Source organism: Passer domesticus, chromosome 20 (assembly GCF_036417665.1).
Source record: "Passer domesticus isolate bPasDom1 chromosome 20, bPasDom1.hap1, whole genome shotgun sequence".
Classification (NCBI taxonomy): domain Eukaryota; kingdom Metazoa; phylum Chordata; class Aves; order Passeriformes; family Passeridae; genus Passer; species Passer domesticus.
The window spans coordinates 8,923,476-8,936,777 of NC_087493.1; the positions used below are offsets into that span (position 1 = coordinate 8,923,476).

Consider the following 13,302-nt stretch of genomic DNA (forward strand, 5'->3'; position numbering starts at 1 on the left):
GGACTCAGTGATCCTTGTGGGTGTCACCTAACTTGGGATATTCTATGATTCCACGATGTCCTGAAGCAGCTGTCCCAGCTGCAGGTGTGGCAGTGTCTGCACTGCTGTGCTGTGGTGCAGCTGGAGCTGGGACTTGCCAAGCAGCACCTGGCATGTGGGATGTGCTCCCTGAGCTCAGGACAGCTGCTCTGTGCCTGTACTCCTTGGGTAGCTGTGGAGCTGGTGGCTGGTTGGAATCCAGGGCTGATGTGCTCAGCCTTGGAGCTGAGCAAGGTTTAAAATGTGCAGAAGGGCTTAAAATGATGCCCTGGCTCCCTGTGATGCACATCTCAGCTGGCAGCATCAGAGATGCCAACAGACCTCCCTGTTGTGGCACACTGATTCACTAAAAAGATATTTCCCTGTGCTCTGGGAGCCTTTAAACACTCATTGATACTAATTTGGGTGTCAGTGCTCAAATGGTAACTGGTGGTGGGGGAGCAGAGATGAAAAACCACAGGGGCAGCACCTGGGACAAACTTGGCAGTGTGGAAAAGATGCCAGTGTGGATTTTGCTCAGGTGGAGCCTCGGGTGACACAGGAGAGGTGGATGGCAGGGATGTGACGTGCAGGGGTCACCCCTGCTCTGTTCTCTGCTGACAGCACAGGAGCTGTGCTGCATCCTGCTGGATCCCTCTCAACATTCCCACCTCCACCTCCTGCCATCACTGCGCTCTTCCCTGCTCCCATCAGCATTTCCATCCCTCTCCCTCGCTTTCCTCACGAGCCTCTTTTGTGCCTGTAACAGCAAACAGAGTCAGTGAGCCTGTAATTAAAGGCTGAGCTCTGCCACAGTACCTGCACACCTGAGCTAGAGCTGCAGGGGCAGCCGTGGGATGCGTGGCCCTGCCTTTTATGTAGCATCATTTCCAGCACTGAGAAAATACAATTTGCCTCAGCCATGGTAGGTGCTGGGGATTTTGTTGTTCCAAGGCTGGCTGGTACCCAAGAGAATGAGATCACCAATAATTCCAGAGAGGAGTGGACAGGACTATTACAGCCAGCCACTGGAAGGTGCTTGCTCACATGGAACGATTTTCTTGGCCAGTCTTGTGTTAAAAGAACCAGTAATTTCAGGTGATGGTTGTTTCTCTACACCAGCAGCCAAGAGAGAAACTTAAAAGCGTTTCTGTGGGCTGGCAGCAATGGCTGCAGATGGGATTTGCTGTTTCAGATCTGCTGTGGGAGTGATGGCTTCGGGGCCATCACCTGAAGAGAGGATTGCAGCTGATGGACCCACATCAAAAGAGCCTCAGGTTTTGTGTGTGTGCTCAGATGGGCCTGAGTGGCTGAGATCACAGATGTCTTAATTTGCAGGAATGGAAAGTCAGGGGCAATGAGTTTGTCACCTTTTGCTCCTCATAATTCACCCCTAAAGAGAAATAAATTCTCTTCACTTGATTCTGCATCCAAACCCATCTCTGTCCTCTCCTTGTTCTCACCTGGCCTCTGAAGATCCCGTTGTGGTCATGGGGCAGAGCATCTCCAGGTGGAGCAGCCACCAGGGGGGAGTTTCTTGTGGGGGGATTTTGCTGTGGCAGTCCCTAATGAAGCACTGGCAGCATTTGCCAACACTTGGGAAGCATTTCCTGAGTGCTCCCTCCCTTCCCTGCAGCCCTGGCTCTGGCTGAGGGCTGCACCCAGAGGGGATGTGATGTGTTGGAGGTGTCTCAGCAGGTTTGAGTGGCTCCACCTCTGCTGCCACACATGCTGCCTCATCCAGAGTGACCTTTCTTGGCTTGTCCTGGTCCCTGCTGCCCTCTGAGGGGTGCATGAGGCAGCTGGAAGGGTTCAGAGCTGTTCTGCTCTGAGCAGAGCCTGGCTCTGTGCTGATCCCACAGCTCCGGGTGCTCTCAGGAGCTGAGCAGAGCATCCCGGGGGAATCCAAAAGCAGCTGGTGTCAAACCCTGTGGAGTCTGGGTGCTGAGATCCCTGTCCCTTCGAGGGTAACCAGCTGCAGTCCTGGGGACCCCTGTGCTGAGGTGGGAATGGGCACCTCCAGCTGCCCCTGGACCCAGCAATGACTCCTGGGCCCGGATCAGCCCCACGGAGACACCCGGGTGCTGTTCCTCGTCAGGATCCCGGGATTCCACCACGGGCTTGTCTCCTTCCCTCCCTGTCTCTGTCTCTTTGATCACCAGTGACCGACTTGAGGCTGTCAGGGGAAGATAATACAATTAAAGGGTGGTAATTTCAAAGGGATTTTAGTCTTCAAAGCGTCCCTGCTTGGCACGGCTGCTGCCTTCGTCTCCTTCCCGCTCTGCACAGCTGCCAGCGTGGGCTTTGTGCTTCCAGCTGCCCAAAAGTGGATTAATTCTTGTTTTTACAAAGTGCTCTCCTGCTTAAGGCTGGATCTCCAGTGGAGTCAGGAGGGCTGGGTTTTGCAGAGCTCCAGCTGAGAGGAAGGAGGTGAAGGCTTTGCTGAGCTTTATGGAATAACCTGTGAGCACTGTACTTCTCCAGCAGAGGCTTGGCGTGGCTTTACCCCTTGGAAAGTGCAAGGAAAAGTCTGTACATGCAGGGTGGCATTAACGGCCTGCCTTGGAAAGCCTCCTTCCCAAGCTGCAAAATCTTTCTTGCTCTGCTGGGGCTGTCTGATCAAATATTCCACAGGTGCCTGAATTTCCAGCCCCTTGCAATGCTTTAGATAAAACTCTTGAAAAACCCAAATGTCCCACTCCAATTTTCTTCCCTTTAGAAGAGCTGCCCAAAGGTTTTGTGGGATGGCACACAGGCTGCACCTGTGAACCCCGGGGGTTGCTGGATCCCTTCTCCAGCCCTGCCTGGGCTCCCTGCTGCCTGCATCCTGCCCAAACCCTGCCCGTGCTGGGAGGGGAAGGATGGATTCCCTAACGAGGGCGAGCAGGCTGCCAGTCAGCTGCAGGAAAATCAATACTGCTGTTAATTGAATGCAACCCTCGTAAATCATCAGAGGGGAAGGAAATTAGGAGTACTTATGGAAGCCTCCTGGAGAGCTGTTTACTGGGCAAGGGAAATATTAGTTTGCAGGGGAAGTGTTGATCTCTTGCTGAAAAGTGCTTAGGAGGGAGGGAGGGGAGGAGGGGTCTGAAGGGGCTGACCCAAGCTGGCACTGTAACCCAGCAGTGCTGGGGCTTGGAAAATCCCTTTTCCAGGAGCTGGGCTGCCCCTGCCCACCTCATCCCCCAGGGACATGGCACAGGGGAAGGCTGGGGTCTGCAGCACTGGTGTTCCTGGTCATCCCTCTCCCCACGTGGTGGTTAGCCTGCACAGGGTGTTATTTGCTAACGACTGATTAATCTTCAAGCTTAATTACTGCCAAGGCTCAGTTAATTTCCACACACTTTAAGTATTTGTTCTTGTAATCATTACATGACTCCATATTCCCCCAGTAATTAAAAGTCTCGCAATATGACACTAAATGGATGATGTTCCTGCATCCTGCCAGCCCGGCTCTATTAATTCCTGAATTGTTGCTGCTGGTGAGCTGGCTGCAATGAAATCACTGCCAGGGCTGTGCTCTCCTGCTGCCCAGGTGAGCCTGGAGCAGCCCTGGATCCCTCTGAGCATTGCCTCCCATCTCCTGAGGGTCTCGGGGGGGCTGCAGCAAGGGGAGGGGGCAAAGCTGCTCAGAGCAGCCCAGGGAAGGTAAAACCCACCCTGTGGTCCAGCCTGGCTTTGCTGGGTGTTGGTTCTGCTGCAGGAGCAGGGGTGCAGCAGGAGACAGGAGCCTTCCTCCCCAGCACTCACCTTCCTCACAGGTCCCACACCCTGGCAGAGGTGGTGAGTTGTTTCTTACCAGCTCCTGAGGATGGCTCCAGCCTGGCCCTGGATGATTTCACAGGATCACTGGGTTGGAAGAGACCTTCAGGATCATGGAGTCCAACCCAGCCCCAACACCTCAACCAAACCCTGGCCCCCAGTGCCCCATCCAGGCTTTGTTAAACACACCCAGGGATGGTGACTGCACCACCTCCCCGGGCAGCCACTCCAGAACTTTATCACCTTGCTGTGAAAAACTTTTTCCTGATCTCCAACCTATATTTCCCTTGGACTGTGTGCTCTGGTTGTGTCAGTGCTGCCTGGAGAGAGAGCCCAGCCCCAGCTGAGCACAGGCACCTTTCAGGAGCTGTGAGAGTGATGAGGGCACCCCTGAGTCTCCTTTTCTCCAGGCTGAGCACCCCCATTTCAGTGTTACTTGCAGAGGATGGGCACAGTGTAGGGCCTCACTGCCAGTCTGGAGTCCCCATCAGCATCAGGAGAGGACATAAATGGGGGAATTCAGGCCTGGGCAGATGAGATAAATTGCTTTTCTCTCTAAGGCAGAGCAGGGCAGTGTCTGTGTGCTGCTAGCAGGTCAGCAGGGTCCATCCATGCACCTCGCATTTCCAGAAGGGCTGTGGCCTCATGGAAGAGCCCCACAGCCCAAATGGTGCTGGGCATCACCAGCATGGGGATAGGACAGGTGCCAAGGTGTGCCCAGGTCACTCACACCCTTCCCTCCTGCTCCCAGGCTTGCACCTCCCCCAGCACCTCCTGCTCAATTTGCTGAACTTAATTCAGCAATAGGCCGTGCTTTCTGATTTTATTTTATTTTATTTTATTTTATTTTATTTTATTTTATTTTATTTTATTTTATTTTATTTTATTTTATTTTATTTTATTTTATTTTATTTTATTTTAATTTCCATGCCAAATAAATATTTTATTTCCATTGGCACACTGGAAACTGCTTCATCACAGGGCTGGTAAATGAAGCTCCTTGAATGAGCACCTGAGGCCAAGTGCAGTCGGTGGTGTTTTTGTGCTGTGGTTATTTTTGGGTGGCTGCACAGGGGCAGGGCTGGGCAGTGGTGGTGTGGGGCTGCCTTTACCCAGCCTGTGTGTCTGCTGTACCCCACAAGGAAAATCAGAGCCTGTTAACCTCCAGCAGATCCCCTGATTTTGGAGCAGACAGAGGGATGTGCTCAGGGGCTTCCCAGCTTGGGGCATGGACACGATGGAAAGGGCTGTCAGGGCAGGGTGCAGTGCTGGCAGTGGAAACACAGGCTGCCAAAATACTCCTGCTCAAATTAAACAGAGCATGAGCACCAAACACACAGCTGGCAGAGAAATGGGGGCTGAGGAATGTATCTTGCCCCAGGGGATCCTCTGCCCAAGGATTGGGATTAAACTGGTGGTTTTGGTCTCACTTTTAGGCAGGTCCCTCTTAGTCCAGCCTGTGAGGCTGGCAATGCCTCCCCAGCTCACTGGAGGGGTTTCTCCCAGCCTGCGTCAGGCTACTCAGGCCTGTAGATAAATATATCTGATTTATGCCCCAACAAAGTGGTGATCCCATAACCCTCCTTTTCATGACCCCTGTGATCCCATAAATAAACCCACAGCTGCCCAGGCCTGTGGTTCAGCCCAGTTCTGCTCTGAGGGTCAGGAGGAAAATGAAAGTTTGGGCTTGTGGCTTCAGCTTTGTGTTCTGCTTGGGGAAGATCTCAAAGCACTTTATAGCATTGATAAAATATTTTAACTAATGGCGTTGGTTATACTTTGCTGGCTGTGCTGGTGAGCTACAGGATTTGGTTGCAAAGCTGCTTTTCATCATTTTTTTTCATGAAGTTTATTGCCAGCTCACTGAAATGTCAGTATTCCCCCCTGGGGTGTGCAGCCACAAGCTTTGGGTTGGCTCAGGGTCTTTTAGAAAAGTATTTGTGTGAGAAATATCACCCACAATCAACTGAAATGAGAATAAATGGAAGTGCTTTAGTGAGTTAAATGCTCCTGAGTTTATTATGTGATTTATTATGTAACTTGGTGTTGGAGCAGTTCAGTCAGGGCTCTGCCATGCATCATCTGGTATTTGCTTCAAATGAGTTTCCAGGGAATGCTCCCATCCCAAGTCATGTTCTCTGGGATATTTTCCCAGGGTGAATTCCCAGTGAGCACAAACATGGCCAGAGCGAGCTCAGGCCTTTACCCAGGTGTTTGTGGAGGGGAGATGGAGCCGTTTGTGTCACCCTGAGGTGGAAAACCTTGGGAAGTACAGAGACCCCAGAAATTACACTGGGAACAAATGCTGCCCTCTGTTTTTTTTTTTTTTAAGAATATTTTAATTTCATTTTGATTTCTCCTCCAGTTAACTGGCAGGAGCAGCCTGTGAAGAATAAACCCACTTCTCAGTGGAAGGGACCTTCTCACACATGCAAAGCCAGGTGCCACATCCCTGTCCTTGTCCAGTGTCAGGAAAGGCACCGAGGGGCTGAGTGACCTGCAGAGCCCACTCCAGGGGGGAGCAAAGCAGCTGTGCCTCAGCCCCTGCACTTTTTTCCTCCAGGATGACTCTAAATTTCCACCATGCTGATCATGAGCAGAGCTTTGGGCTTTTGCTCTGCTCGCTGGGGGTCTGAGCTTTCCCAAGTGGGGCAGGATGTGGAACCCTCCCTGTGCTTCCCACCACAGCACGGGGTGTGCTGCCCTCCCACCACCAGGACCAGCACTCAGACAAGGCCTGGCTGCTCATCCAAGCCAGGGGAACAGCACTGGATGATGAGGATTAAATCCAGGGTTACAAGGCCAATAGATAGAAACTGCACAGCTGAGCCTCCCAAGCCTCTCGTGCTGCACCTCCTGTCTTGGGGTCACTGGTGTCAGGGGACTGTGACACAAATTTTAGACAGAGCATCAGCCACCCAATAACCCCCCTGGGTCTGTGTCCTGCCCTCTCCCACATGGGCAGCCCTGGCTTCTGGGTTTTTGGATACAAGCCATCCCAGAGAGGATGTGGAGATTCACACCAGGGCATGGATCTCCCAGAAATGTTCTTCCTCCAGCATGGATGAGTTTTATTTCTATTCTCTTATGTTAGTGGAGCAAAGCTTTTAATTTCTCCATCTTCTTGGACATTTTAATGACTTTTTTTGTTATCCAGCACTCGGATGAGAGTTTTTCCCTACATCCCTGGGACTCCTCAGCTTTCCAGCCACTGAGTGGGTGACTGCCCAGAGCTGGGTGACTCTGAGTGTTCCCCACTGGAGGGGGTTGGGGATGAAGAGGCAGATGGATGGATGGGAAGAGCAGCCTGAGCCCTCAGGGTGACCTGCTGGTGATGCCCTTGGGGCTCATTTTTCCTGGAGATGTCCCAGCTGTTTGAACAGGCAACAACCTGCAGCAGGAACCAGGAGGACAGGACAGATCCTTTTTCCCTTGGCATTCCCTTTCTCTTCCCTGTGGGATTTCAGCTCTCTGGCCTGGAGACTGAGGCTGCTGTGGGGTTGGATGTGATTTGTGTCCCCAGAGCAGTGAAAGAGCAGCACCAGCCCTGCTGCTTTCTGCTCTGCTTTGGGTCTTTGGGCAAAAAAAACTTAAAAAAATATTTAAAGAGGCAAATGGCAGCACAGACACTGGATGTGAGCAAGTGGAAATCCTTTGGTAAACTGCTCTGTGCAAATGCTGAATTTGTTGATGTATTATCTTCAGAACATCTGCTTTTCTCCATCTGTATTGGTCTTCCCAAAGCCATGGCTTTCACAAGTTAATAGCAAGAAATATCGGATGAGCAAGCAAATATGTTTAGGGCTTGTATTATGAAGACAACACACAAAGAGAAAGAGATTCATCTTTTCATAATGCCACTTTTATAAAAGGCAATAAAAATACAGCGGTTTGTAAAGGGATAAACAGGCTGGATCCGAGCTGGTGCTGTGGAGTTGGGGACAAGAGCAAAGTGAAGGGAACCAAATTAATGCATAAAAAAGTGACAGAAAACCCAACCTCCGGCTATATTCTATGGCAAATGATCTGTCAGTGGGGAAAGATACATCTTAATAGCAGTTTTTGAAAGGAAATGAATACTGTATACAGAGCATTATAAGGCACAGTGTGATCTGAATCTTAATCAACGGGGGGAAATATAAATCTGAAAATAATAAAGACGAATCTATATTGATGGTTAGGAGTAAAAATACTGTACTTGCTGTAGTAAACGCTTTTAAGGTCCCAGGGAAAAAATTGTTCTAGAAAAGCTGTGGTAATTTAGTGTAGTTTCAATAGCTGGCACAGTGCCAGCACATTTTGGTGGCATTTAGCATGTCACTATGGAAAAATTTAAAAAGCAGGAAGGGAAAAGGCACAAATCTGCTCCCTGGGCAGTGGTGGTGCTGGAAGAAAGGAGATTCTTTTTCTGCTGGGCTGGCAAGGGCTGTGCTGGCATCCTGGCTTGGATCAACCACGTGGTGGGATATTCCTGCTGCTGTTGAGCAGAATAAACCACTTACCTTGTCCTTCCTCGTGTCTCCAGTTACTAACAACAAGGCATCAAACTCCCACGAGGCACACAGAACCTTTTCACATTGCAGATACACCTTTAAATGCCTTATTTTCTTGTCCCCCGCCTGGGTGACAAATCGCTGTGCTGATAGTTGATGTAACTTATGCTTAACCTGCTTGTCACCTCCTTAATGCCTTACACAAAATTTGCTGCTCCCGTGATGGCCTTGTTACCCAGCAGACACAAACACTGGGACCTGTCAGTGCTCCCAGCTGGGAGAGTGGCTCTTCTCCCCAGGTGTGAAATCCTTCGCTCAGAAAAACCCCACGAGGGTTTGGAGACATCCAGTTTGACATGCAAGGGTGAGGAGCATGGGAGATCTGAGCCTGGTTCTGTGTTTCAAAGCGGCTTTTCTACTTTTCTCCCTCTCCTTTTGATGCCTCAGGTTTAGCTTTTCTATTTTTCAGATTCTGTGCTGCTTCAGTGTGTGGGTCTAGGTTCATATCAGGGGATGGTGAGCTCTCTGCACAGAGCAGGGAGACAAAACAATTCCTGCTCTAGCTGGGAACCAAGGACAAATGATCCAAATCTCAGCCCCAAGAGCACAAACACCGTGGGCTGGAGAGAGAAAAACAAGCAGGATGGGACTGGATGGGCTAAAGCTGGAATTGGACAATGAACTGCAATGTGCACATGGAGCAGAGCTGATCCCAGGGAGAGACCCCGTGACCATCGTGCATTTTGGGACCATTTTAGTTCATCTTGGGTGCAGCCCTGGCTGGGCTCTTGTGCTGCCCAAGGTGGATCCATGGAGGCCTTTTCATAAATCCCTGCTTTATCCTTTAGCTCTGTCCAGCCTCTGTTCTAGGTCAGCCTTCACAAGGCATCACATTCATATGTTCCAGGAGTCATGGTGGACATTTTTAGTGTCCCTTTCCAGTAATCCTGTGTGTTTTGGGGAAAGCCTTGTGGTGCTCGTGCGATGCCTGGCTTGTCTGGAGGACTGGAGTGCGATGCTCAGAAATACATTTTGCATCAAAGGGCTTTAAGGTAAAATCTCTGTGTTTGGGGAGCAGCTGTAGCTTCACAAGAGCTGGGCAATCTGGCACAGAGCCTGAGCCAGCTCCATCACCCAGCACTGTGGCTGCCTGGCAGGACAAGGCTGTGTGGGAAGAAAGCCATTTATTTAGGATTTATTTAGGATCCTGATTTTTGTTTGAGCATTTTTGTGGCTGCCCAGTGCTCAGCCCTAGCTGAGTCAAGGTCTGGAGGTCATCAGTGAGGAGGTGGGGACTGAGGTTGCTGTTGATTTTTGAGGCTCACCTGGTTCCTTGGGTGTTTGGGAGCAAGTGAGGATTGGGATAGCTTCTGGGAAGATCTTTGCCATGAGTGATGGAGAAACCTGGGGTGCATCTTCACCAAGCCCACATCCTTTTCCTGTTAAAAAGAAGAGTTTGGGCTCACTGGCTCTAAATTCACTGCATCCTTTTGATGTTTCCTCCTAAACTGCCCATCCCATGTGTTTACTGAGTGTCTCTTCATCACCTGCAGGGTCTGAGGCTGCTTGCTGGTGGAAAAAGGCTTGCAGAAATGGGGGTTTGCGAGCTTTCAGACCAGGACAATTTTATCTCCTTGGAGCCATGCTGACAAGCAGAGCTTATCTCAGGTTATTTTTGTGCCCATATTTTCCCAGGGCCTCACGAGCAGCCTCCCTGCTGCAACGGTTACAGCAGGATACCTGGGGTTTATTTTCTGCAAAGGTTGGAAGTGACTTGGGGGCAATGGTGTCCTCTGCATTTAATTATTATTTCTTAAAAGCCCAAGATCAGTGGCTCCCTGTGGAGATATGCAGCCTGAATATTGATGGTCATAAACCATGCCAGAAGGAAAAATGTGGGCTGCTCGCTGCTGGCAAATGGACTTTAAATCAACAACTGAAGCAGTGTCGGTTCATAAAACCAGGATTTTTTTAGCCTTGAGGACAGAGGTACTTTAAATCCCAGCCTTCGGGTTCACTGATCTGCTGGAGAACAAACATAAAACTTCACCACGAAGGACCTGACATCAGCACATATTTTTTGTTCCACGAGTATTCAAGGTAGCCCTTTTGGTTTTGCTCACTGCGTGTGACATTCTCTTGTATTATAATGACCTCAATGGCAGCAAGAGGGAAAACTTACAACCCAAACACTGCAGAAGGGGAGATTATTTACTGAGATAACTCGTGGAGACGTGGTGGCTGTTTGTGGTGGAAATGGCAGGTATCTTAGGTTGGAAATGCAAGATGGGCTGCGGGTGTGTATTCTATCACCATCTGTCAGAGGTGGGGCAGTTATTTTCTGTTCATGGGGCAGTTTTCTTTATCTCTCCCACAGCCAATCCTCCCTCCAGCAGATCTCTACTGTCCATGGCCAGGGAGTGTCCCTGCAGGGCTGATCCAATTCCAGCATCCCATGGGGAGATGCTCCGCCCAGGGGAGGAGCCAAGCATTCCTACCTGGATACAATCTGAGCCTGGAACAGCCCAGCAGCCTTTGCCCCCTGCATTCCCAGAGGAGCAGCTTTCTTCTGCCCTGCATTCCCAGAGGAAGAGCAGGCCCATCTCCAGCAGCCCTGGAGCTGCAGAGGAAAACTCCCCCGTTGTGCAGGATCCCTGCTCCAGCAGAAGCACAGCTGGCACTGCAGGAGGGCTGAGCCCCCATGGGATGGGACTGTGCCACCACCCTGACACAGGGGACACGGCCTGCTCTGACTCTGGCAGTGTTGTTTTGTATTACTGCATTTTTATTTTTATATATGTATTCTTTTTTCCTAGTAGAGAACTGTTATTCCTATTCCCATATCTTTTCCTGAGAGCCCCTTAATTTCAAAATTGTAATAATTCAGAAGGAGGGATTTGCATTTTCCATTTCAAGGGAGACTCCTGCCTTCCTCAGCAGACACCTGTCTGTTCAAACCAAGACACAGGAGAGGTGTTGGAGTGGGAGGGCTCGCTCCTTGTCAGGCCTGGCAGGGCTCCACTGGTCATGGATGGAATTCTCTTTGCCTTTTTCCAGCTTACACCAGGTTTTAATTGACACCAGGCCTTTTTACAGGGTTCTGTTTTCCTGTTCACACAACGTGTTCCTTGGATCACTTCACTGGGGCTGTTCACCCAGGACAGTGTTGATTCCAGGTTTGATTCCATGGAAGCACGTGCAGCAATCCAAGCTGCTGGGATCCAAGCCTTGGTGGAAGGTTCCTGTGAGCTTTCCTGGGGCTGCCATCCCCAGCTCAGCCCCTGCTCCCTGTCCCTGCACAGCCCTGACTGCTGCTCCTTGCTGCAAATCCACTCACCTGAAACTCACAATCACTGAGGCTGGAAAACACCTCTGATATCATCGAGTCCAACCATTAACCCAGCACTGCGAAGCCCACCACTAAACCCTGTCCCTAAGAACCACATCTGGGTATTTTTGGGATGCTTCCAGGGATGATGATTCCACTGCTTCCCCTGGCAGGCTCCAATGCCTGGCCTCACTTCCAGTGAAGAAATTGTTACTGATATCCAATCTAAACTTCCTCAGGTGAAAATTGAGGCTGTTTTGTTTTGTCCTATCACTTGTTCCTCAGGAGGAGAAACTGATCCCCACCTTTAGTGGATGGGCTGGCTCAGGACATCCATGTGTCCTGTGTGTTTTTCACCACTCTGCTCCAAGCCCATGAACTTCCTCAGCCATCCTCAGTTTTACCTTATTTTCTCTGTATTTTTATTCTTTTTCTCTTTTTTTTTTTCCTCAACACAGCTTCCTACTGCAAGACCAATTATCACAGCAGAGGATTTTCAAACACAGCACATCTGAAACAAGAAAAAACATTTTCTTGCCAGTCTATTTAATATTTTCCCCACATAAAATGCACAGGTGGATCCATGTTTAACAGCACACTTCAAAAAATGGCAGAATATGTATAAAACATTGATTTAAATAGGTTTTCAATCAAACCTCCTGGAAGGCAGTGACTTCTTTGCCTGCTCAATGCTGCACTAGGCATTCCTATGTTTCATCCTGGAGCTATATTCAATCTGCTGGCAGCTTCCAAGGGCATGGATTTCTCTTTGAGCACCTCTGAGTGTCACCACTGGGAGCCATCAAGTTCTCGGGGTTAATTTGGTTTCTTTCCCAGGTTCCAGCCAGCAGCTGGGCTGATGGAGAGGATCCAGGCCATAGCTCAGAACGTGTCGGACATTGCCATAAAGGTGGATCAGATTCTCCGGAACAGCCTCCTGAATGGGAAAGGTCAGTGGCCCTGGGGGTCCCCGTGCCCCAAACCCCCTGTGTGTTGTGCCGTGCCCGTGGGAAGGTCCAGCCATGACAAATTTGGTAAAAGTCCCAGAAATGGAGGCTGATCTTGAGGCTGCCTTCCTTGGGAAACTTGTGCCTGGATGAGTGGTGACAAATCAGAATGGCTGACAGGAATAAATGCTGGGGAATTAAATGCAAAATTAAAGGTGAGGAGCAGTGCCAGCACAAGCACTTGGATAGAAGAATTTGGTGGTTTGGATCCAGATTCACAGGGGCTGGGATCCAGCACCAGGAGAGACATTCCCATCCCATTGTGGCACTGCTGGGAGGGCAGCTGGGCTCTGCAGATGTTTCCCCAAATGCCTGTGTGGTTCTTGGGGTGTAGGCTGAAGATGCTTCCACTCCCTCTTGCACCTCTTGCTTTGCAATTATGGGCAAAGGAAGGCTTAGGGGGGGGGCTGGTGGCTTTTATTGACCCAGCCATGAGGGGAGAAAAGATCCTGATGCCATTTTAACCACTTTGTGGCTTATTCTGGAACTCACCCTGGGGGCTGAGTCTTCTTCCGGCAGCTCAGCAGGACAGCTTTTATTGCAAGTTTACAGCTTAAAGGCTGTCAAGTACTTCCCCAGATCCTGCAGCCTCCTTATAAGAGTGGGGATAGGTGGAATTTGGGGTCTGAACCAGGCAGAGGGTGCAGGGAAGTGTTGGAAATGCACCTGCTGAGATTTAGGGAAAGTGAACATT

General features: G+C 50.2%; 1 protein-coding gene across 1 annotated transcript in view; it reads left to right on the forward strand.

Annotated features, from left to right (window-relative positions):
* The window catches only part of MGAT5B (alpha-1,6-mannosylglycoprotein 6-beta-N-acetylglucosaminyltransferase B), a 69,338-nt gene that overhangs the window by 24,891 nt on the left and 31,145 nt on the right, over positions 1-13,302 (forward strand). Inside the window, exon 4 of the mRNA XM_064395298.1 lies at positions 12,439-12,551. Coding sequence (XP_064251368.1) covers positions 12,439-12,551 — 113 coding nt within the window. The remainder of the gene's footprint in view (positions 1-12,438; positions 12,552-13,302) is intronic.